Here is a 23,620-nt window from a genome sequence, read left to right as displayed (position 1 = left end):
ATCTTCTTCATCGGTGATTGATAACAACATTGTAGAACCTTTATATGACAAACTTGAGAATGATTGACTTTTCTTGGTTTCTACTAGTCATAGCTGATGTTGCTATTTGGCTTTATGGGTGTGGCTTGTGTGCTCCTGGAACATTCTAGCGTCCATCTTTTCTTTCCGCCATGATGCACTTGATTTCTCTTTGGCTCGGCACACTGTTACGAAATGGTCCTCTTTCCCTCGGCCTTTATAAAGTTGTCCTATGGCAGGACATTTATCTTTATGGAGAAAAGAAAATCCACATCAGAAGCATAGCTCTGTCTTCTTTGAAGATGTCGACTTACATGTATCTTTTTTGCACTTATGCTTGCTTTTCACGTTCAGTGTTGATTCATTCCGCACCACTCCTGCTTCTATGTCAGCAGCTTGACATTCTGCTCATTCTTCCGCTACCGCAGCCATCAGCATTTTTTCTAATCTAAGTGTGTCCCTCAGCCTGTGTCTTCTAAAGGAATCAGAGAAGCAACCATCGATGATTCTGAGATGCATGGCTTCTTCATCATTAAAGTCACAGAACATACAGTGTTAGATAAGTGCATCAAGTCTTTCAACAAACTCACCCATCGTTTCACCAGCTTGTTGACATGCTTGATTGAAGATGTATCTTTCATAGTCAACATTTGGCATCAGATTGAATTTGGCTTCCAACACCTTTTTTTATCTGTCGGCACGATGTCCCATCTATTTATGTTACTTTCTTTAGCACTTCTTTCAGTCCATCACCTGCAAGGTTTTTCAAGTATTTAATGATTTTCTTGTCAACTACTTCTAGTGCATCTAGGACATCATCAAAAGTTTTAATCCAAGCAGCCTACCTGGCACCAATGTTCTGTCTTTTAGCCATGTCGAATGGCGGTGGTGGTTTTAGAAACACAGCAGCATCATACTTCCCACTCCCTTCTGCTGTCAGTCTGAGCACATGCTGTTCAGTGTTCATCACACCAAGAAGGAGTGCCAACCTCTGCACTCAACACCCCCGTTGCTTTGAGCTAGGGTTTCCACATCCGATTGGAGATCATAAAGCACTTCACTTGTCCTTGCCGGTGAGTGGGTTTCTCTTTCTCATACTTGGTCATCCCTGTTGGTGTCTTTGCTTTGTCTGAATATTTCTCTGTGTTCAGGGCACTGCGCAGTGTCTTTGCCAGCAACCTCATTGGATTTCTTGGCTAGCATTTTAAATATGCTCCTCTGCAGAGCCTTCAGCTCCTTCTGCGGCCGTGTACGGACTGTAGCAGGACTTTGACTCCTCATGTACCAATCACGGATTGCGTTGCATTGACTTGAGGCACAATTGGCATGCACAAGCAATTGCTGTACCATTGCAAACTCTCAGGGAGTGCAGCCTTATTCTTCTCAGGGCACGGATCCCCTAATTGTCTCTAGTTGTAGCATTGTCCCCAACCCTGGAGCATGTAAATGAACTACACCACACATGGAGTTGATTCAAAGACATCTTTATTCTCCAACATACAGTCAAACACTGCACAATAACATAACACTTCTGATAACCATACCTTCAGACTTCCCAGCAAATTACCTCGTTTCTGCCCAGAGTCCGCCCAGAACTGCAAGGATGTTAGTGCGTATATCATCAATACTCTACAGTGAGGATCCTACCCTACGTCTGAGGTCCCTGGAAGTACTATTTACTGTGGATTAGACATATAAATGCCTGTGTCCAACCACAATGCTCCTGGATGTGATGTGGGGCAAACAGCGTGATGCGAGTGGTCAGGAGTTACACTAAAACATCCTACGCCAGCTTGAGTCATATTGGAGTGGTCCATGCAAACCTGGGGATCGTAATCTCGCTCTTTTCCAGAGATTCTTATTTGTCAAAATGGTTTTGTTCTGCACAAAAAATAGCTTTTGTTAAAAAATAATAAGAGTTCAATCATGTACCAAACTCTCTACGGATGTCGTTTGCTTCTTTTGTGATAGATTGCCACATTTAGAATCAAGGCAAAGGTGTGTGATGTCAGTGGTCGGTGAGACGACAAACCATCCTGCAGCCTCTCGTTCCATTTTGGAGAGGTCCTTGTGGACCTTGGGATCGTTGTTTCACCCTTTTACAAATAATTTTATTAGTAAAAATGGACAGTTATTAAAAAAAATATTGGTGTTTGGTCATGGGCCAAAATCTTAATGGAGGTAGTTTACTTCTTTTGCCATGGATTTTCACATTTAAAATCGATCGAGGGAAAGGCTGTACCATCTCTCTATTTAATCTAATATAATCAAATGATATGCCAAATAAAACCCTCTGTTTTAAAGTAGAAGGGTAACTCTTTGCAAAAGAAGTCTATATATACCATAGTACTTTGGGGGGAAAAAGTTACTGTCTAAATACACCCATTACAAAATTGCCATGGTCATTTTATGTGGCAACCAAAGGGGGGGTGGGGGATGTTGTGGTCTGGATATTGTGCTTGAAATTAAGTTGATTAATTAGGCAGTGACCCTAATGTTTTGACGCCACAGTCCACGGGATATCGTCATTCAACCCCATTGTATCTGTGTGAAGCTTGAAAGCCCGTCTTTGTGTCTTCATCAGAAGTCTTTCTTGGATATTCGGGCAACCCTGTAGCTTCTCAGGATAAACCAGAACATGTTTTTGGGCGTATAATTGTATTTGATGTAATGGTTGGTTAGTTTTGTTGCTCTGCATCTACATTTAATCATCCTCCTGTGAAAGTTGATTCTGTCACAGGACTCGTTGTCATTCCTATCTATTTCAGATCACATGGGCATTGAATTATATATACATGGTTCCTTGTGTTACAGTGGGCATGCCCATGGAGTTACCATTTCTTTGGTATCCCAAGGTCAGTTTCTTTCAGTTTATTTGTAAGGTGGCAGATATTACAGTCTCCACAAGGGAAGTATCCAGACACCTTTGGGAGGCCCCACAGTGTATTCTTAAGTGGGGGTTCCTCCGATTACCAACGTCTAGTGTGAACCAAAGCATCTCTCAGATTGCTTGACTTCTTGAATGGAAATAAAGGCTTTAATAAGTGCTTTTCACCAGTATTGAGGATATTCCATTATTTTTGTATAATCTTCTTGATCTCAGTTGAGGTGGGAGTGTACATGGTCACGCATGCTATTTGATCTGAGGGCTGTTTAATGTATTTGTCTGGTCTCCAAGAGTGCCTCCCTATTATTTCCTGCCCTTTTGGGCACCTGATCGATGGTCTTGGGCGTATAGCCTTTCGATTGCATCTATGTTGCCAGATTGGGTTACTGATCATCATAACCACCCAATCTGTTATACTTTTTGTGCTCAGTGGCTGCCGGCACGGCTTTCCGGTGGCGAGGCAGGTGGGGGTGGGGAGGGGGTGGTGGGATGACAAGCAGGTGTAGAGGCACGGTGCACAATGTAAAATTAAAATATATATATATATATATATATATACACTTACCTTGCCGCTGGATCCAGGGTCTCCGGTCCTGATCTCCTCCGCCTCGGACTCCAGGAAGCATAGCCAGGTTCCACTGACCACCTGACCAATCACAATGCTGCAATCCAGCGTTGTGATTGGTAAGCACCCAGGCTCCCCTGACCTATCACAATGCTGCAATGAAGCGTTGTGATTAGTCTGAGCACCATGATTCGGTGCTCAGCCAGGGACTGGGTGCCTGGGCATGTTCTCCATGCAGGCTGTAATTGTCTTTTGTCCATTTTATGTGTGTTGAAGCCATCTTCCATGCATTCTGCCACTTCATCTGCCCTAACTGTGTCCTAAAAAAGGCTGAACATTCTTAGAATGCAAGAATCTTGGGGGTACTCCCCTATTGGTGGGTGCCAAAATGGAGTCAGTAGATAGTATGAGGGTAACAGAAAAATATCCCTGATGCCGCGGTGGTTTATTTTTTTCTTTCCCAATGCTCCACTTGTCTGAACATGATATCCCATCTAGTCCCTTGAGATTGTGCTCTCCGATTATTGTTTTTTGTAGATTTGGAGGCTGTTGGCGTTTCATAATCTTCCTTCGTGTATGGGAAGATCTTCTCCATATTGAATCTCTTGATGTTCTTCTGTAGTTTATTTCTTTTTTTGTTAGGTACTCTTTGTTGTCACTCATTTTTGTATTGATTTCAACCAATTGTTTCTTGAATAGTGATGGCTGTGTTGGTTCTGCAATCTGTATCTTGATTAACAGAGCCTCTGACTGTCTATTTGAAGTGTTAATGGGCAATATTAGAAGATCCCATATACATTTCCAAACTATGTGTGCCCATTCTTTTCAGAAAGTGACATCATCTGACAAAATCTTAGGTTTTTTGTCAAAATTAGTCCTGTGGGTGTCACATTAGCTCAAAGGTATTCAATGAGAATGGTGCCATGCAAAGCTTTTACCTCATTCTTTTTTAATATAGATAGAGAATCCCATTCATCCTGTAGACTCCCAGAAGACGTGCTATTGTTTTCCCCAATAGGGAGGGTGTCCTAAGTATTGCTGCAACCATATCATCATTGTAACCCTGTCCTTGCATCTCAGCCATCCTGTGGCATAAGCTGAGGAGAGGGTTTCGCCTGTGGGAAATTAGTTCATAAAAAATATTTTGAGCGATTTCCCACAGCTGAGCCACTGTATTAATGTCTTTATCTCTACATCCGAGAAGACATACAGATAGAGAAATAATATTGGAAATTCATCTCTTAATGTAAATTAAATTTTGATTACACCTATTTAATGGATTACTCTATTGTCCCGTTGGATAATAGTGAATGGTTCTTTGGCACCTAGGGCTTACAGCTAAATTATGAGCCTGGCTGATGCTGTGACCATCAAGAAAGATATCTTTCACCATAGGAGCCTCAGATAACAAATGCCCAATAGCTCGTAAGAATTTGTGAATTAGCCAAGACTGGGTTGAGATCCCAAGAGATTGTGGGGGCTCTGCAATTATGCTTTTGGGGTCGGGCCGCAATTTATGAGGGGTGGTCCCTTCTTTAAACATCGACATTTAATATTCATTGCGATGACTTTAGCAAGATTATGTGTTGCGGCTGACTGGTTACAATCGGAAGCTCCATAATTTTTACGATGGAGGAGTAGAATGTATAGTTTATTTAATCTTGAGTTTAGTTTATATGCAGTTAAAGGGGTGAGAAAACGCAAGATTGTGATGGGTATATGGGGATCATTTGCCAATCATATGGATGTACATGCTTGAAGTGATATTTCAATGGATACATGTGTTCTGGTTGTTTAATATTAATCTTGATGCTGTTTCTGTGTTTGTACGCCCTTTTAGTGTTATGTTCTCCCCTTCTTCGGTTGGGTGTCTTCGTTAAAGCGCCGGGATACTCCAGTGGAGTGGCCGTGCGCTATAGAAGTATACAAATAACATAACATAACATAATATACTGTGAAATAAAAAAATAAAATTAAAAAAAAAAGAGATTGTGGGGGTTCTTAATCAGAAGGAACCGAGCCATTAGGGGCATCAATGTATTCCGACAGCCTCATTGGTTGTTTGAAGTATGTACCTAGTCTGAGAAGTCCCAAGGGCCTCAAGTAAAGCCTTACAGACATCCACCTGCACACTTTTGCTTCAGACAGATGATGTGAAAGAGGGAACGGTGGATGGCGGATACACTTCCACGTGCATATTTGAAATTCTGACTGGTTAACACGCTGGACTATTATGGATCAGTGAGGATGGGATGTACCATAGGGTGCTGACTACATTTTATGCTTAACAACCTATACACTGAATTGAGGAGATGCTAATTTATAGTATAACCAGATTACTGGTTGTCCTGCTCAGACCCACAGACTCATGCCTTAAGGGATGACAATTTCTCTACTAAGACTGACTCCTGGGCTTCTTAGTATAGGGCCCTGAGGAATATGTCGGCTCATGTTGGTCACTTGTTGATTTAGGTATACTGTTTTTCACTGAATGTGAACATTCCTCTTTTTAACTGAGCACTGATCACTGCACAGTGCGCCGTCTACACTACAATATTGTTTGGCACACATCTCTGAGAAAATATGTAAATATAACTGCATTGAGTTAGCCCCTTTTTGGTTTTTTCAGTACACACCAAAATTAGATTAACAATACCACTGAAATCATGGAGTTATCTTTACTTATCTCTATAGAAGGTGTAAATAGACAGACCCAAGTATCATGAATGTGCACTAGAGAACCACTGTTTTCTTTATAATGAAAGACATAACATCATCTTCCGAGCAGGAGAGCAGATTTTTTTTTTTACAGCAGCTAGTGGTAGGATCTTTGCATGTACTCATGTACTGAGCTCCAGTTAATGACTTCCTAACAGCTTCTGCAGAGAGGCCTAGGTTTGCAAAGACTGTGTCCTCAGGAACCATGCACTCAATTTGAATGATGTAAGGGAGAGGCCTAAAACCTTCTCTCTCTGCGTGAACAGGGGGCTCGGCCCTGATTAGGAAGATAAGGTCTATTTGATAAAGATAGAGCAAGTCTGAGAACCAAACTTAATGAAGCCAAGTAGGTGTTACTTGAATGTTGTCCCATATCTTGTTTCCAGGGTATTCCGGATAGATGAGTCCCATTTCAACATCAGGCCTCTCCTAGGATCTGTGCCCCCTGCCCATTAAGGTGGCAAAATGAAATATGGAGTTGCCCGCAGCTGAGAACGTATTGGGAGGACGTGGTCGACATACTATGTGAGGTTACGGACAGGCAGATAGACCCGGACATGGGTACAGGTATATTGCACTGGTTTCCCCATACGGCTAGGACGAAAGTGACAAGTAAGTTCTTGGACTTAAGGTTGTTGCTAGCCAAGAGAGAACTAACGACGCATTGGAAATCCCGGCAAGGACCCAGCATGGCGTGATGGAAGGCAGAATTAACCAAATGGGCAACCAGTGAGAGCACGGTTTGGTTCCAGCAAGCTATGAGATCTAACAATGATAGGGCACTAGAAACTGCAAAGGCGTGGGAGGCACTGGTGGCATCACTACAGTTGCCTGAAACAGAATCAGATGGAGATTCGTTGGTCATGCCAATAGGAACACCCTGAGCTGAAGGAACATAGCGGGCTCTTCATAATTCCAGGTGGCACTGCTGTGAAAGTAGGAACGTCATAGGCCGGGCTGAATAGTCCGGAGGCAGTAGAGTTACACTACCCCGAATTATTATATACTATCGATTGTTTTTCCATTATGTTAAAGAAGGGCGCACTGCTGGCAAGGGTTAGGGAGGGATATGGGGGAGAGACTGGCTTATATCTATGCTGAGGCATTGATTGGTCGGACCAATGGCGCATGTGATGGGGATGAACAGACCGTTAATTCAGATATGAATATTGAGAACATTACTAGATAGAAAGGAAGCACGAGCATAAGGAGACAAATTAGGTAATCAAATACATAATTATGTAAAGATGGCTAAGACACTATACAGAGTAACATTGTAATGACCTGTGTTGACTAGTAATATTGTAATGTAAATGCCAGATAATTAAATGTGGGAGAAAATCAATAAAAACATGTTTACATATATTCTTTTTTTAAATTAAATTTTTTAAATTAAGGAGGCAAAATGATTGGTGTTCATCTGCGTGGCAAAACCATGTATGTTTTGCGACCCCTGACCTATTTGTGCTCTTGCTTCATTCCCAGAACATTCTTTATCCAGCTGCTCTCAATCTGTCACTTAACTCACGTTTAGTATGTCTTTGTCCATCTTTAGAACGCGTTGAACCGTGTTGAACCAGGATGGGCACCGATGTCTGGGTTGGATCATGGAGACCTCACCGGCCAAGGGGTCCCATTGCAGCTCTCTACAGCAGTCCAGGGCCCAAGTATGCTCTCCCTGGAAATACAGGTCTGTCTATGATTGTCATGGAAATGCTATAAACTGTCACTTTTTCTGGTTTCCTTCTACTCCTCTCGTTGTATTTCTTGCCATCTTCTCAGTGTTGCATGCTGAAACTCTAACTCTTGCAAAAAGAAATATTGATGGACAGAATGCAGATCAATGTCATACATTCACCCTAGTACAAAGATCTGGCCCTATCCATTGCTTGTTTTTTTTGCTCACCAAGCCATTCCAGTTTGGACCCAGCCATATGCAAATCAGTATTGACCCTGCGCCCAATGGGAACCATCCAGCCCGAACTGCCATGCCAGGTCCTCCCTGGGCTGGAAAGAAGCATCCTAGGAACGGTTTCGGGCTTTCACCCCTCATCAGCCAGGATAGCTTGATTCCAGTGGCATGGAGAGCATGGGACCCAGGTCTGGGCATACCCGTCCCACTCGGGGCGACATATGCAAAAAGAACAATTGATGGACAGAATGCAGAACAAAAACGATGGATTTAGGCCCAGATCTCTGTACTGGGGTGAATGTATGACATTGTTCTGTCCTAGGAAGCTTGTTTCCAGTCCAGGGAGGACCTGGTCTAGCAGTACGGGTTGGACTGTTCCCATTGGGCGCAGGGTCAAGACTGATTTGCATATGGCTGTGTCCAAACTGGAATGGCATGGTGAGTTAAAAACGATGGATTTGGGCCCAGATCTCTGTACTGGGGTGAATGTATGACATTGTTCTGCATTCTACCCATCAATTGTTCTTTTTGCATCTAACTCTTACCAGCCATCAAAATCTGACTTGCTTAATCCACCTTCCGTGCTTCTTGCTTGCTGCTGCTCTCTTTCACAGCCTGCATCTGTGACTCCTTTTCTAATGCTAGTTTTCTCCTGATCTCTACACTACCATTGTTTTACTGTTTTTTGTATCATTGATGTATTTCTTTTTTTTTGTGACAGTATCTCTAGTGTTGGTAACTTTGCTTCATCGTCCCCACATATTGACTATCGCCCAGCGCCTCTCTTTGTTGCTGTTTCTTTTACGTGCATTTAACTCTTGTACTTCAGTTCCATTGGCTGGTAGATGCGACAAGTTGTGTGTTATCTGATTTACTTTCATTTTACATGTATTTTGCTCCCTCAACTTCTCCCCATGGGTCCTGACATTTTTTATTCTTCTGTAATTTTTGGGTCAATTCTTCTCTTCTCTGTTTGTCCTGGAATTTTTTGCTTGTCCGTATGCTTGCTGGGTTTCCTAAATTACCTGAGTGCCTGCGTTTTCTACTACTCTCTGATCGAACCTTCTTTCTGTGTGTTCCAGCCCTCATTGATTTCCTGCATCCTACTGTTTGCACTTTTGCGTCATCAGGTTTTTTAACTCCCCTTTGTTTCATGGTTCTCTTGGCTTCTTTGTGCACCCTGCCGTTATCAACCTCTAGCCAGTTCCTCCTGTCTCTGTCTTCTGAGATTTATTTACTTATTTACATATTTAGTTCTATGTTTTGTTATTTTTTTTAAATGATTGTATTTATTGCTCATTCTACTTAACATAATTTCGGGAGAGGAAGGAGAAGATGAAGGGGTGTGGTCGAGGGATACTTGGAGCTTTACAATAATAACGGGAGGTGGGTTATCCGCCCATGTTGGAATGAAAGAGCGCAACTTGAAGCCTGAGAGAAAGAGGGTAGACTTTGGAAAGAAAGATGCTGAGAAGAAAAGTGGTCTCCCACTAAGATTTTTGTACTTGTCCAGGTGGACAGACAGCATGGATGTAGCACACTTCCCATCTTTGCAGTCCTTGTCCTCTTGGCTTCTCTGTCTGCTCTATTACATTCTTTCTTTATATGTCTTTTTGTCTTCATTGCTCTTCACTGGCTTCCCTGCATTCTGAACTCCTTGCATTTTTTGGCTGATTCTCCCCTAAATGTTTGACACACTTGAATTCTTTCTATTCTCTTGCCAGGTTGCCTTGTCTCTACATTGCTTCTCTATTCATTCCTGACGGTGTTTCCTTTTATTTATGTTGCCTTACACGATTTGCCTTTCTTTATTTCTCCTGATAGCATTATCTCAGTGTTCCAAGACTGTTTTTTATTCTCTCGCTCCCCCTGATATTTTTAAGTTGAGGTTTCCCAGCCAGCATTTTGCAGCTGCCTTAGTTTCTATGTGTGTTGCTGGCCTTCTTTGCTTCCTTCCTTTGTCTCCCTGCAGTGATGGCTCATTGGAGTGTTGAATATTCGCTCATTGTCAAAGGGGATGTTGGTCAGTTTTATACCTAAACTTACCATATTCATCTCTTAGGCTACACAAATCATGACCCGTCCACCTACCGAGCCCCTGCATACAGCTTTGGGACCAGGCGCTTTCGGTTAACTGAAGATTGCTCTCCAGGGCCAGCCTATATGGTCCCAACAAATATGACAATGCGTGGCAAAGACGGACAACCAGCATATTCACTCTACGGGCGCCCAAGAGATCTCGACTCCTTCAAGACACCTGGGCCAGGTCTGTGTGGATCTTTCAAATCATGGGGGATTAGAGGGATTAATTGAGAAATAGCCATGAGTTCTCGAAATAATCTGCAACAAATAAAGGCTTGAGGGGTTTGTTCCCTATTGCTGATTTCTTTGTGGCATGGGCACTTAATTGGTAAACAAATTGCTTGCTTGCCTGTACAGTAATTTTAGGTCAATAATGTCTTTATAAAATGGTTCTTGGTTGGTATCGCCTATTGTCCTTATTACTTACTGGGAAATCTCATTACACTTAGTCCAACTCGTCCTCAAGCCAGTCATAACACGTGAGGTAGTATCCAATCACAGACAGGAAACAAAACAGGAAACACTTGCTAACCCCACCTACCCTCCTGCCAAGGGCTACAATACATTAGCCATAACTCAGCACTTCTTGACATACCAAGCACAACAAAAGGCCTGCTACTGGGAGGGTGGGTGGGAAGTATGACTGGGTTGAGGATGAGGACCTGTAGGATGGCTCTGGACTTGTCGCTATCCTAAAGGCCCGACTTACATAGACATGTGATATTTAGAAACGTACTTGTTGTAATGGCCAAGGGTCGACAAGTAGTCTACATGTAATGGACATTTTATGCAAACTAGTAAATAAAATAAAGAATGGAAGTAGTGCTGATTCCCATATCGATTGTTTTAAATTAATGCGGATTCATGAGTGGCTGTGTCATAATGCTTTGTGGTGAAGGAATGATGATTTTAGAATGCTATTCTGATGGGTTGTGGGGTTGCCATTTGCTCTTTATGTAAACTTATGTTACACCAGTGTGCAGTGATTAAGAATTGCCATTCCTGTTTTCTTACTCTGTATTACAGGTGCTTACTCACCGGAAAAAGCTGGGAAATCTGCCTATAGATCTGCCCCAATCTACTCACTGTCTTCCCGGACGAGAGCCTTCGCCAATGACCAGACTCCAGGTAATGATGACAAGACAAGGGACAGCCCCAACAAACTCCAGTGTGCTCAGGTCTCACTGCTCTGATCTGGCCTATGTCTCTGTTATGACATTCTTAAGTTAACATACCTGCTTGAGTTTACGACTGCTTGGCGTCCTGTTCAGATAGACAGGGGTTTGAATTAGTAAGAGGATTTTACAAAACATTACATGTGGAAACAGATTTGAACTCTGAGGCCATATAGTCTAATGACTTAGATGATGATCATGAAACACTGATGTTTTGATCCAGTGCCTGCTTCTTCACTGGACCAAATCTCTTTGGGCATCATTTAAGGTTTAGAAGGCAGTCTGTCAAGTCGTCGGAGCGGTTGGAGTGGTCAATGCATCTGAACTTATCCCTCTGAAATGAAACAGTTTGTAGACCTGTAAATAAGGCAGGTAGGGGAAGTGATGGTGGGTGGCAGGGCAGTGGTCTGTTTTTGATGGGAGCCCTGCGTCTGCTCACCTCTAAATGATCCCCATGTGCCTCCATTGTAAATATGTGTCAGGTAACTATGTAAGAAAAACACTGTGCAGTGTGTGCAGCATACTGCCTAGTGCTCTAAAATTTACATTTTGATAGTAGAGTTGTTTAAAATTCACAACTTCATGCAGTTGCAAAGCTTGTTTACAGGTGAGTTGGAAGCGAAAACCTTTTTTGTAAAGAGATATCTTTCATTGCAAATAGTTTTTAGAGAGTGTTATGTTTTCCAACAGATCTTTCTGAAGATTTATTCCCCCACATTTTTAAAAAACATTCCTGGGATTATTTATATGCAAAGTAGTCCACCTTAACATGTCTCTGTGCTGTCACAATTATACACTTCCACAAGGCTTTAAATCGATACAAAACGTGTGGGGTCTACAAATGAGGCATGGCCTATGTAATTAAGGGTGTGGCTTAAATATGTAAACTAAATAGTTGTGATTTCTGTAGTGTGTAGTGTGTCTGTCCGAGCCTTCTGTTACTGCATCCAGATATATAGCACAACAACATACACTAAAACCAGCCAGGACTAGTGGCATTGTCGATGGTTGTTAGCTGTTTAAGATAAACGAGTAGCAACAATGATATTGTTGTAAATAATATTGAAAATGTTTCAATTCTAAAATTGAGACTCTGAATTAAACATTATTGAGGTCTGTGAAAGAGGTGGTGGTCTTCAGAGTATATCAATCACTTTTGTCATGTTCATTCTTTTGGACATGTACGCTCTTTTCTTACACATCTTGTCTATCCACATATTTTACACTTCATCTCTCTCCTCTTCAACACCCTCTTTTCACTCTCTCCTAAATCCCCTTCCTTGCATCTCCTTCACTTCCTCATCCCCACACAAGGCATGTGCTCACCCGTACTCATTGCATTTTCTTTTCCTTTCGCCTTGTCAATATTTTGACAACTGTGTGCCTCCTGCACACACATTTGCACAGAACCACAATTGCCACTGGAATAGAAAACCTTTGCTTTGTGCGCTCTACACAAGGCCAAGAATTGGATGCCCATGTATACTGAACACCTTTTTCAGCCACTGACAGGCACTGTGAGAAACTTGCACTGTTTTCAGCCTCAACTCAAGAGCTCTCAATTGTGGCCCGTTATAAACAGCTGAAGGTGACTCATTTGAAAGTATGCACTGCACAGGAGTAATATGCTACACGAAAAAATACAGAAACACAACATCCAGGAAATAGCTTACCTAATCGTGTTCTCCCAAAAAGTGTTAAACATGTGAAATGTAAACAGAAACTAAATTGCTGACATGGATTACATTAACGTTTTTACATTCACTGTTCAAAAGTCAATCAGTATTTTTGCCAGTCAAGGTAAGGACATGAATATAGGGCCCTATTTGAGGTACTACCGGGACTGGGACCGAGCCATACACTCATCCCCTATCATAATTTGATTTTTGTTATCCCGCCTCAAAAGGATTCCACATGCCTGTTGTACTACTGTTCTATGTACATAATCCTGCTATAATAAAAATGTATTCTCCAGAGCCTTCCATTGCTCTTTGAAGCTAGGTCTGTGCTATATTAAATATCTTGTTTTTTTAAATGACAGAACCAACAAATTACACAGTATTTGTGTAGAGGCACCTAGTGACCTAGAAGCGGCTGGTATCGGCTCAAAGTGTTTGGGCAGTGCAGGGGACAAAAAACAAAAAAGGAACTTACCTGGCTGCCGCTCGCCGCTCTTCTGCTTTCTGCTGACTGATGTGCACAGGCTGAGGCACCCAAAACTCCCTACGGTCAATCCCAGCGCTTCTCTCATGCTGCTGAGAGAAACGCTGGGGTTGGCCGGAGCCGGCTGCTTTTGCGCTCCTTCGGGTACTGGGAGCCTGCGCCTGCTGTTCCCTTTACCCAGCAATGCAGCTCGGGTTGGAGAGATGTCAGTGCACACGTCGGTTTCACCGTCCTGAGACAGCTGGCCAAACTGACATGCGCACTGACAGCAGTGCCCACCACTCCCCCTCTGTGCTTGCTGTACTGTTGGGTGAGTATGGTCCGGTCACCAAGACTCGGCTCCGAGGAGAAAATAAAATGAGAATAAAACTGTTTTATTATCATTTTATCTTTTTATTTTTGCAGGTGCTGGCAGGGGGAGTGAAGCTCCTCCGCTACAAAGGAGGAGTCACCGTTATTGCGACCCTCTGTTACATGCTTCTCTAATAAGACACCTTCAGTGTTTTTTGGATAAAACTATGCATTGTGATGACCTCAGATGCACATGCAAATAACTCAACCCTGGGATAACCCAGAAACACAGAATCTGCTAAAAGTTAAAGCAACTTTGTAAATATTGAAGACAGACAGCGACAGAAAAGAAAAGAATAGAAAGAATTATTCACAGAAAACATACATGCAAACTAATGTTATAATGTTTCAGGGACCTTCAATGAGCTGCATAAGGTTGAAGATTCCTCTACAAAGCAAGGCCCATGATGTCAATAGGGTGTAAGAATGTCAGTTCTGCCAACAAGGGCTCAGAACCCTAGGTTGATGGTGTCGATACAGAGAACCAAGTGATGACATGGCTAGCAGCAGTAACCGAGAAAGCATGGCCACATAGGCCAGACTTGCTCACATACGGGGCTACTATCATGTATCAGTGAGGAAAAGTCAGCCCATAACGCACCTGATGCCCAGGCTGCTGGCGCAGGACGCCTCTTAGTTTCCATTTTGAACAATCACAAAATAAAGAGACGGGCGCTGGAAGCAGGAAGACAAGAATAGAGTTTTATTTCTCATGAGGAGAGCCTGTCATTTCGGACACTCGCATAGTGTCTTCAGGAGGTGCTCTAACAAGTTCTCTGAGGCTTCGTCTTTTATACACATGTTTATGATGCACAAACATTCCTTATTACAATAAAGACGCTTTGAAGTAGGAAAAGGCATGCTTGGAATCCCCGCTTCAGGCCTATTCCCATACCAGTTGCTCAGATGTCATCCTCCCCTCCTGAATGTAACAAGGGATTGTGATCTCTCAGCTGGTCATCCCTACAAGACACGAGGGCAGGAGGGGATGATCAGGTCAAAGGTTGGTCAGGTGATAAGGTCGGACACTTCGGTTGGTGTATCACGGTTTTGTTATGCTGGGCAGGGAAAAAGGGGGATGTACATCCACGAGGCTTGGTCTTAGGACTTGGGACCGGGTCGAGAGGCCAAGTGCAGCCGGGGGGGGGGTTTGTCAGCTGAGGGGAAGGGTGTTCTTGGGAGGAAATGGGGGGTGTGGGTCAAGCAGGAGTGCTACTTCTAGAGCAGGGTCACGCAGAGGGAGAGGGTCTTGTGGCCGGTGCATGAGCAGTGCGCGAGGGGAGGGGTGCCGGGAACAGATGGGCAGAGAGGCCATGGTGTCTAAAATGGCTGTCGTGTACGTGTGTGCATGGGTCTATGCTGGCGGGATAACACAGTCAGGGCCAGATGTAGGTACATTTTATTTTACCACCTCTTAAATACCGCATCATACCGACTCGGTATTTAAGAAGTGGTCAAATAAAAGTACCGAGATGTAGGTAAATGCAGATGTGCATTTACCGATTCGGAAACAATCGGTATTTACCGATGCGGTAAATACCGACCGGTAAATGCCCATGCATTCCTATGGGCTTTGAAGCCCATAGGAATGATTGGGCATTTACCGGTCGGTATTTACCGCATCGGTAAATACCGATTGACACAAGGGTGCAGGGGGTGTCACTTTGACACCCTCTGGCACCCCCAAAAGAGGCTCGGGTGCCATGTGGCAGGCATACCTGCCCTAAGGGCAGGTCTGCCTGTCATATGGCATAGGTGTGCATGCACACATGTGCAAGCACACCAGAATCGGTATTTTACCATCAAATAGTATTTGATGGTAAAATACCGATTTTTTAATGCTTGTGGGACTCAGAAGAGTCCCACCTACATATCAATTTTCCCTATTCCGTAAAAATACCGACTCGGTATTTTACATATTCGGTAAATTTACCTATCGGTAAACTTACCGAGTCTGTAAAATACAGGGCCCTACATCTCAAATTGCATTTACCGGTCGGTAACGGCCGAATTCGGCCGTTACCGACCGGTAAATGCCTACCTACATCTGGCCCTCAGTGTTTAGCGATATCCGTTCTGCTTACAACAAGGGGTACAGTGAACACAAATGAACGCCGCTTATGTACATATACATTGCCATTTTCAACATCAGGTGCTGGCTTACAGCCTCTTACTGCTACAGCCTCTTGTTGCCTGCTCTTCTAGCAGCACAGGTATCCATATTGCGGAATAAGGCACACGCGCAGGGGATAGTTTCAGAGATACAGCTGAAGGCTGTACAGATGCCACAATAATGGATCATTTGTACCCATCAAAAACACAAACCTGTGAAGATCCGGTTTCTGCAGCAAAACTAGTCCAAATACAGAAACAGTAGAGTCAAGAAGGAACAGTGGAGCTCTAGTGAACTTTTGTGACGTTCCGTGGCGCAGGAGCCTGCTCCATATTTACAAGGGAGTACTATGCCACTTTTTTGGCTTAATGCTGCCTTGTAAATATTGTTCCTTTTACTACAGTTTTCTGCATGCAATGGTCTTTGTTGGGGGTGTTCCCAGCAACATCTATGGCTTTTTGACACTGCCTCAAATTTATGAGGAATCGTAACTCCGAGGCAGCGCCAAAAACGTACACCTCCCCAGGGAGGCACACGAGGATAAATATCTTTATTTCGCATTGTTTTTCCTTTTAAATGCAGCACACATAGAAAGAGTAAAATGCCTCTTGTGATTGGTTTTGCGCTAGAAGGTTTCTCTTCCTACACAAAAATAACCATCCCCGCAACACAGTTGGCACACAACAGACTATTGTGCGCTGGCACAGGGGAAAAGGATAGGAGTGCGCTGTATCTGATAGATACAGCGCATTCCTGCCCTTTCCTTTTGCCGTATGGCAGCGCTACCCTACGGGAAACCCTCATAAATGAGGACCCTGGCGAACACCCACTGGCATGACAACAGAGACGCTTCCGGATCTATTCCTCTTCCGCCAGTAATAGTCCTAGTAGATGGCCCGAGCTTGGTCCTGAGTATTTTGGGAAATGTAATGTCGAGCACAGATAGTTGCCGCAAGGCTGCAATAGCAACGTTTGGTGGAGGGGTCAAGTGCGCAAAATGCCACATTTGTGCGATACTCGAATTGTTTAAATCTGCACTTGTGTATTAAGTGAATATAATTCCCACTGGTGGCTCCGAAGGCCAGATTTGCACCACTCCCCTCTGCCTGACGGGCCCTGCTTGGGTCATGTCCTGTGGCTGTAGGTGTGTGATGATTCACCGGGCCGCAGCTGCGCCGCGCACGGAGGAATCATAAAACGCCGTGCACTTGAGAGCCTGTGCTGTGGAGTGTGTCCTGTGTAGTTTAAGATGCTCTGTTTCCGGGCGAAGCGGCGCCTCTGCTGAATCTGCGCTAACATCTGCTCCTCCTTTTATCCACCCCCCAGGGCCGGCAGCGTACATGCTCCCTTCAGTGCTTGGGCCGCACATAGTCAGCAAGACGGCAGCTCCCAGCGTCACCATCACCGGGCGGAGCAAGTTTGGCAGCTTTGCTGAAGATCTGCAGAGGGTCAGTAAGGACAGACTTTTGATATCCCTCCTACTACTGTTTAGGTCTGGCTATAAACCTAGAGCTAATGTCATCAAGTGACGCTATACACAAAGAGGCCAATGGGTAAGATCCCAACCCATTGCTGGTGGGAGCAGCATTCACATTTTGGAACAGCACTCATTAGTCATTCGATGCTGAAATGTCAGATGTGTGGAGTCTTGGCGCTATACCATCTGCACGAGTCTGTCATGGGAGAGGTGAATTCTAGCTGGCGACTGTGGGCCGCTCCCAGCCCTCTGCCAAGCAGCTGCCACCTGCCTTGTGCTGATCTGGGCAGAGTGGGCAGGGCTGTGCACATTACCGGCTTCTGCACACCAACATCCCTTCTAATTCCAGCATCCTAACGGTGCCCAGGTCTGAGCTGTGCTGGCAAGTGCATGTGGGCCACGTGCCTCAGCTCCCACATCTACACCAGTGACACGAATGTAAGGGGCATGAGTCTGAGGGTCTGTATGCCTTTGTACCCTCATGTACCAACCTTTAAATGTGCCATGCTTGGTCCAGCATGGTCGAATCAAGAACCTCGGACACCTGCATCCCCCCAGTCCGCAACAAGGCAGAGACTGGGCATGGCAAAGAATCGCCCAGTCCGCCCAGGAGAGCCATCTGGGCCAGTCTCAGCGTGGGACCTTTAAATGCGGACCCCGAGGGTAAGGGAGGCACCCTGACACCCCCTTTGTAGTGGATAAAGAATGTGACCAGGAGGAAGGGGGCCATGCCTGGAGGAGTAGAGGCACCCTTCACACCAATGCTAATAGTAGATGCGTGGGCACCGCTGCTGTGCTCCCCAGGTCAACGCACCACTCGCTGCTCTGATGCAGGTCTTTCCTTTGCATTCAGGGACTTGTAGTCCTGGTTTTACAATGGGATGAACAAGACTACTAGTGCCAGAATGTAAAGAAAATATCTGGACTGGCTATTACTATGCATCATTATTTCCAAAGGTGGTCTGCACACAGTATGCCTTTCAGGTAATCATAAGGGACCCCATGTACCAATGAAAAGTGTGTGTTTTTGATTGTGAATGGTGCATAATGCACTATGGAAAATGACTCCCACACTATAGCACTAATTTTCTTTTAAAGAGTGCTTCATGCTGCACTTCTGCCATTTCTAAGCACTGTAGGTGACAGGTATACAATTCACAAAAAGGGCTAACGTGTGAAATTAATTTACTTAAATGGACATGACTACTTAGCACTACTTGTGAGAAAGATCACACATAATGTCACACCTAAGACATTGATGCCACACATAATCACCATGAACACGTAGAAATGTCACACTAAGTCGAATAAAACCTTGGCAGCCATGCATAAGGGAAGACATTCATTTTATGATACCGGCTTAGTGCACTGCCACTAGGTGCTTAGCAAGGTCCTATCCTTTGACAGTCAAAGGCAATGTTATTGTTGTCCTAGATATGGTTGTGCCTCACTACGTCATGGCTATGCCAAGTGTGCATGCTGCTTTCTCAGAGAATCACATATGTGTACATGATGTTACGCTTTAGAAAATAATTAAACCCACCGTTTCTTTATCAAGCATTTGCAATGCAACAGGTCTCGCATCAGTTAGAGTTAGAGCTTTTGGCGTTACAAATAATAATGCAATACCAATAGCTCTAATTTTCAGTAATGCGAGACCTAACTATACCACTATGGCACAAAATGCACACACAGATAACAGAAAAATGGGAATACGTACTTGGTGAACAAAAGATATGGGAGTACGAACTAGGGACTAGGCCATAGAGACAACACACAAAAAGAAAAAATACAACATAATAGAGGGTCGGAGTGTCCTTAATTATTAAAGAGAATCGGAATGTCAATACGCCAAAGGCAGAACAGACTGCAGAAAAAGGTGCTCATGTAAAATGCTCTGATACCTTGGGGTCAAGTTCGCGATAAATAAAATTAATAAAAAATCAGCGTAGTATTGAATTTTGGGATGTGTAGTCATGCTTTTCTAATGTCAAGCACCAGAAAGTAAATCATAAAACATGAGGGGCTAGTGAAGAAATACGTATGGATTCGTAAAGGAAATGATTTAGAAAGAATTTAAAATGAGAAAAAATAGAGCCCTTTTTTCAGACTTGATCTGCCATTAAAATTATGTAATTTTTGTTGAAAGTGAGTTAAATAAAGATCTACGAAATAAACCCCGCGCCCTGTGTATTGAAATCAGGTAACCTTGGCCTGAAGTACCTTCGTTTGCTGACCACAGCGCTTCAAAGCCTGCTACAAAGCTACAAGAACGAGGCAAGGGCCAGGAAGCGGAGCAGGGAGTGCCTTAAAACACTGGGGCATATTACCAAGGCAGGCGAAATGAAATTATCGCCGCTTTTGCGAGCGTTTTCTGCCGCAAAGCGGCGATAATTTCATCGCCCTATTAGCAAGCTGTCGCTAACATCAGTTAGCGACAGCTTGTAGGTGATAGCGAGCAGTTTGGGGCCCGCTTTGCATGTCAGCGATATTTATCGCTAATGACCTGCAAAGTGGGCGTACCCAACATGTTAGCAACTGAAAACAGTCGCTAACATCGCTATCGCCTATTATCAACGCAGGCGTAGAGACAAAAAAATTCGCGCTAAGGCGAATATCGCTGAAAACTAACGCCTGCTCAGACCAGTTCTTAGCCTGTATATCCAATGGGAGGTGGATATTCAGGCTAAGTCCCTATTAGCAATAATGCCTGAATATCGCTGGATTTCCAGCTATATTCACGCATTTCGCCGATATCGCCGCATATTTTATCGCTTTAGAGATAAACGTTGCTAATAGCACGTTATCTCTGCGATAAAATCCGATGATGCGCAGCGATAAGAAAAAGTCGCTAAGCTTATTTAGCGATAAATATCGCTAGTTGTTGATAATATGCCCCACTGTTCTGTCCAAAGTGTGCTTTATGTTACGAGACAAAATGTATGTCTTTTCATTACAAAGTGTTGGCATGCAGGGAGTGTCCGGGACATCTGGTCTCTGTAGTGTAGGTTAAAGCAGAACCCGCCTCCTGCAGCACTCCGGATGCCTCTAGCTCTTACCATGCAGTTGAAGTGTGCCGCCACCTCGTCGTCGGGGTCTTGTACAGCACGCTGCTAACTGGGGTCTGCTCACGCTGGTAGCAGAAGCCGTAGGCGCCCTTTATTTTTTAGGTTTCGTCTAAGCCATCCAATAGGGATGGTGGACGAGATTATAGTAAGGCTTTCGAAAAGTCTACCCAAACTGTGGATCGGGTACAGTTCATGTGAGCCAGGCGCGTGCACATCGCCAGCCACATCCCACACCATGCATCGGCATCAGACTTCGAAGGAAGCCACTCCCCTGCCCCCCCCCATCAGACTTCAAATGAAGCCGCTCCCCCGCCCCCCTCCGCGCAATGCCAGAGCTTGTTTACCAATGGCCAACAGATGTGACCCACCTGGACCTCTCCTCGTGGCTCCTTCCAAGACCTTCCAAGCATTTACTTTTTCCCCAAGCGCTCCGCCATTGCTCCCCCTCCAGACCCGCCTGTAGCGTCCTTTCTTTAAAAATAAAATAGTTTTATTTATTTTTTTACGGCCTAGCAGCTGTCTTTTGCTTCCGGGATACTTATTTTTTCAAATGTGGATTTACACGTAGTTTTAAAAATTTTTTTTATATACAGCTCCAAGAGTGGCGAATGCCATCTTGGAATAAAGAATAGAAAAATTAATGTGGGGATGCATGCATGGACATACATCATCATTATGGGGTGCCTTATTGCCAAGATGCATCCGCGTGCATGCGTGATGATTCCTACATGATTTTAGTCTCATCATGGTTCCTTCCGCTGGTAACAGTTTGCTTTAGAACGAAGGACATTTTAGTCAACAACTGGAGACATTTTGACTTTAAAGGGATGACTTTCCCTAATTTTGTTTTTGAGTGAGTGAGGTAAAAACAAAGCCGTGGCTGTTCAACAGACAGAACAAAAGGCAAGTGTGGTAAAGCTGCGTGGAACATGAAGTCATACACATGTCACATTTTACAACATACTTTGACCTAATCGAAAACGCTGCGGCCTGCGCCAGAATTGCTTTTATGATGAGAGGCTCATGGCGTGTGCCGAAGATTGGGATTCCAGTCATGCTTCATGCAAGCAAAGCAGATAGGTCAGTCAGAGGGGACAGCCTAGTCAAGACTGCAAGCTTGACGCCACGTCTTCCACGCACTCTTGGGCGGTGTGAGGCCTCCATACAGCGCTTCTATCTGCTATGCGTGTCCTTGTGGAATGAGCCCACAGGACACCGATAAGCACATAAGACCCCCCCTCACTCCTCCTCACACACTCTGCACCCTCACACACTTTGCACCCTCACACAATCTGCACCCTCACACACTCTGCACCCTCAATGCAACATACACTCTAAATACCACTCAGTGCCACATAATTACACGCCACATAATTACACTGCACTCAATGCAACATACACTCCAAATACCATTCAGTGCCACATAATTACACTCTAGTAAATGCAACACACTCCACACAATACCACTCAGTGCCACATAATTATATGCTACATAATTACACGTTATACAAGGAAATTGGACCAGCAAGGGACTTTATTCAAGTATTATTTATCAGCGTGATAGGACTCTGTTGTAATAAATCTGAGTACCTAATTGTGATCAATCAATCGCTGTACTAAGTTAATAACTTCAGATCATAATCAATACATACAATGTTACCACACTAACAAAGTAAATAATGCAAAAACCAGGGTTTTATATTGTCTGAATATTATTATTTTCTTTTTCAAGACAAAAGGTATGATTTTTTTACAAAAGAAGCAAACAAATTCTTACAAAATAGGGTACATACACAAAATGTTCTCATCAAATATACACAGTACAAATTATATAGTCCTTTAGTATATCTGAGAAAGTCCAGACTGCTAAACACAAGATAACATTGTGACTTCAACTAAACAGAAGAAAATCAAAAATGGTATAATGAATTACATGCAGGCTTGGACTAATTAGTCGACGTTTCGGTCTTTTGGAGATTATTCATAAGACCATCATCAGGACAAGGAATTTCTACATACAGTAGATGACCCTTTATGCCGGATAAATTCTTATTTTCTACGTAGACAGCGTACTTCAAAATATTTAGCTAGTTGGCGACAAAGAAAATGAATTCTTGTGCATCAGAGTTGCTTGAGTTCTGAGCTGTAATTCTTTATGTGGTTCACCAACCTACTGGGCGGCTCTTTGTTTTGCACACAAGTCGAAAAAGCGGCAAAAGTTTCAATGGCCGGCGTAAAACCACAGCACAGTTATGAAGTCGGCTTGCGGAGAGAGCGGGTTTAGACCACAGCACAGTTTTAGATACGACTAGCCAGTTTGTAACAAACGGTTTGAAGGCAACAATTTTCTTCCTCTGCTCGTATCACCGGACAGGGCAGCAGTGTTAATTACACTGCACTCAAAGCAACATACACTCCAAACAATACCACTCAGTGCTACATAATTACATGCCACATAATTACACTCTACTGAATACAACATACACTCCAGACAATACCACTCAGTGCCACATAATTATATGCTACATAATTACACTGCGCTCAACGCAACATACACTCCAAATACCACTCAGTGCCACATAATTACACGCCACCTAATTACACTGCACTCAATGCAACATACACTCCAAAAACCACTTAGTGCCATATGATTACACTGCACTCAATGCAACATACACTCCAAATACCACTCAGTGCCACATAATTGCACTCTATTGAATACAACATACACTCCAGACAATACCACTCAATGCCACATAATTATATGTGACACAATTACACTGCGCTCAACGCAACATACACTCCAAATACCAATTAGTGCCACATAATTACACGCCACATAATTACACTGCACTCAATGCAACATACCCTCCAAATACCACTGAGTGCCACATAATTACACACCACATAATTACACTGCACTCAATGCAACATACACTCCAAATACCACTCAGTGCCACATAATTACACTCTATTGAATACAACATAGACTCCAGACAATACCACTCAATGCCACATAATTATATGCTACATAATTACACTGCGCTCAACGCAACATACACTCCAAATACCACTCAGTGCCACATAATTA

The 23,620-nt window shown here is 43.7% G+C and overlaps 1 protein-coding gene across 1 annotated transcript in view; it reads left to right on the top strand.

Annotated features, from left to right (window-relative positions):
- Positions 1 to 7,741: 7,741 nt before the first annotated feature.
- CIMAP1B (ciliary microtubule associated protein 1B) overlaps positions 7,742 to 23,620 on the top strand; it is a 30,903-nt gene continuing 15,024 nt past the window's right edge. The window contains exons 1-4 of the mRNA XM_078677912.1: positions 7,742 to 7,878; positions 10,163 to 10,366; positions 11,209 to 11,310; positions 17,311 to 17,432. Coding sequence (XP_078534038.1) covers positions 7,770 to 7,878; positions 10,163 to 10,366; positions 11,209 to 11,310; positions 17,311 to 17,432 — 537 coding nt within the window. The 5' untranslated portion in view covers positions 7,742 to 7,769. The remainder of the gene's footprint in view (positions 7,879 to 10,162; positions 10,367 to 11,208; positions 11,311 to 17,310; positions 17,433 to 23,620) is intronic.

The sequence above is a fragment of the Lissotriton helveticus genome, chromosome 1_1 (assembly GCF_964261635.1).
Source record: "Lissotriton helveticus chromosome 1_1, aLisHel1.1, whole genome shotgun sequence".
Classification (NCBI taxonomy): domain Eukaryota; kingdom Metazoa; phylum Chordata; class Amphibia; order Caudata; family Salamandridae; genus Lissotriton; species Lissotriton helveticus.
The sequence above is the reverse complement of the archived record's forward strand: the minus strand, read 5'-3'. Positions and strand labels throughout refer to the sequence as shown.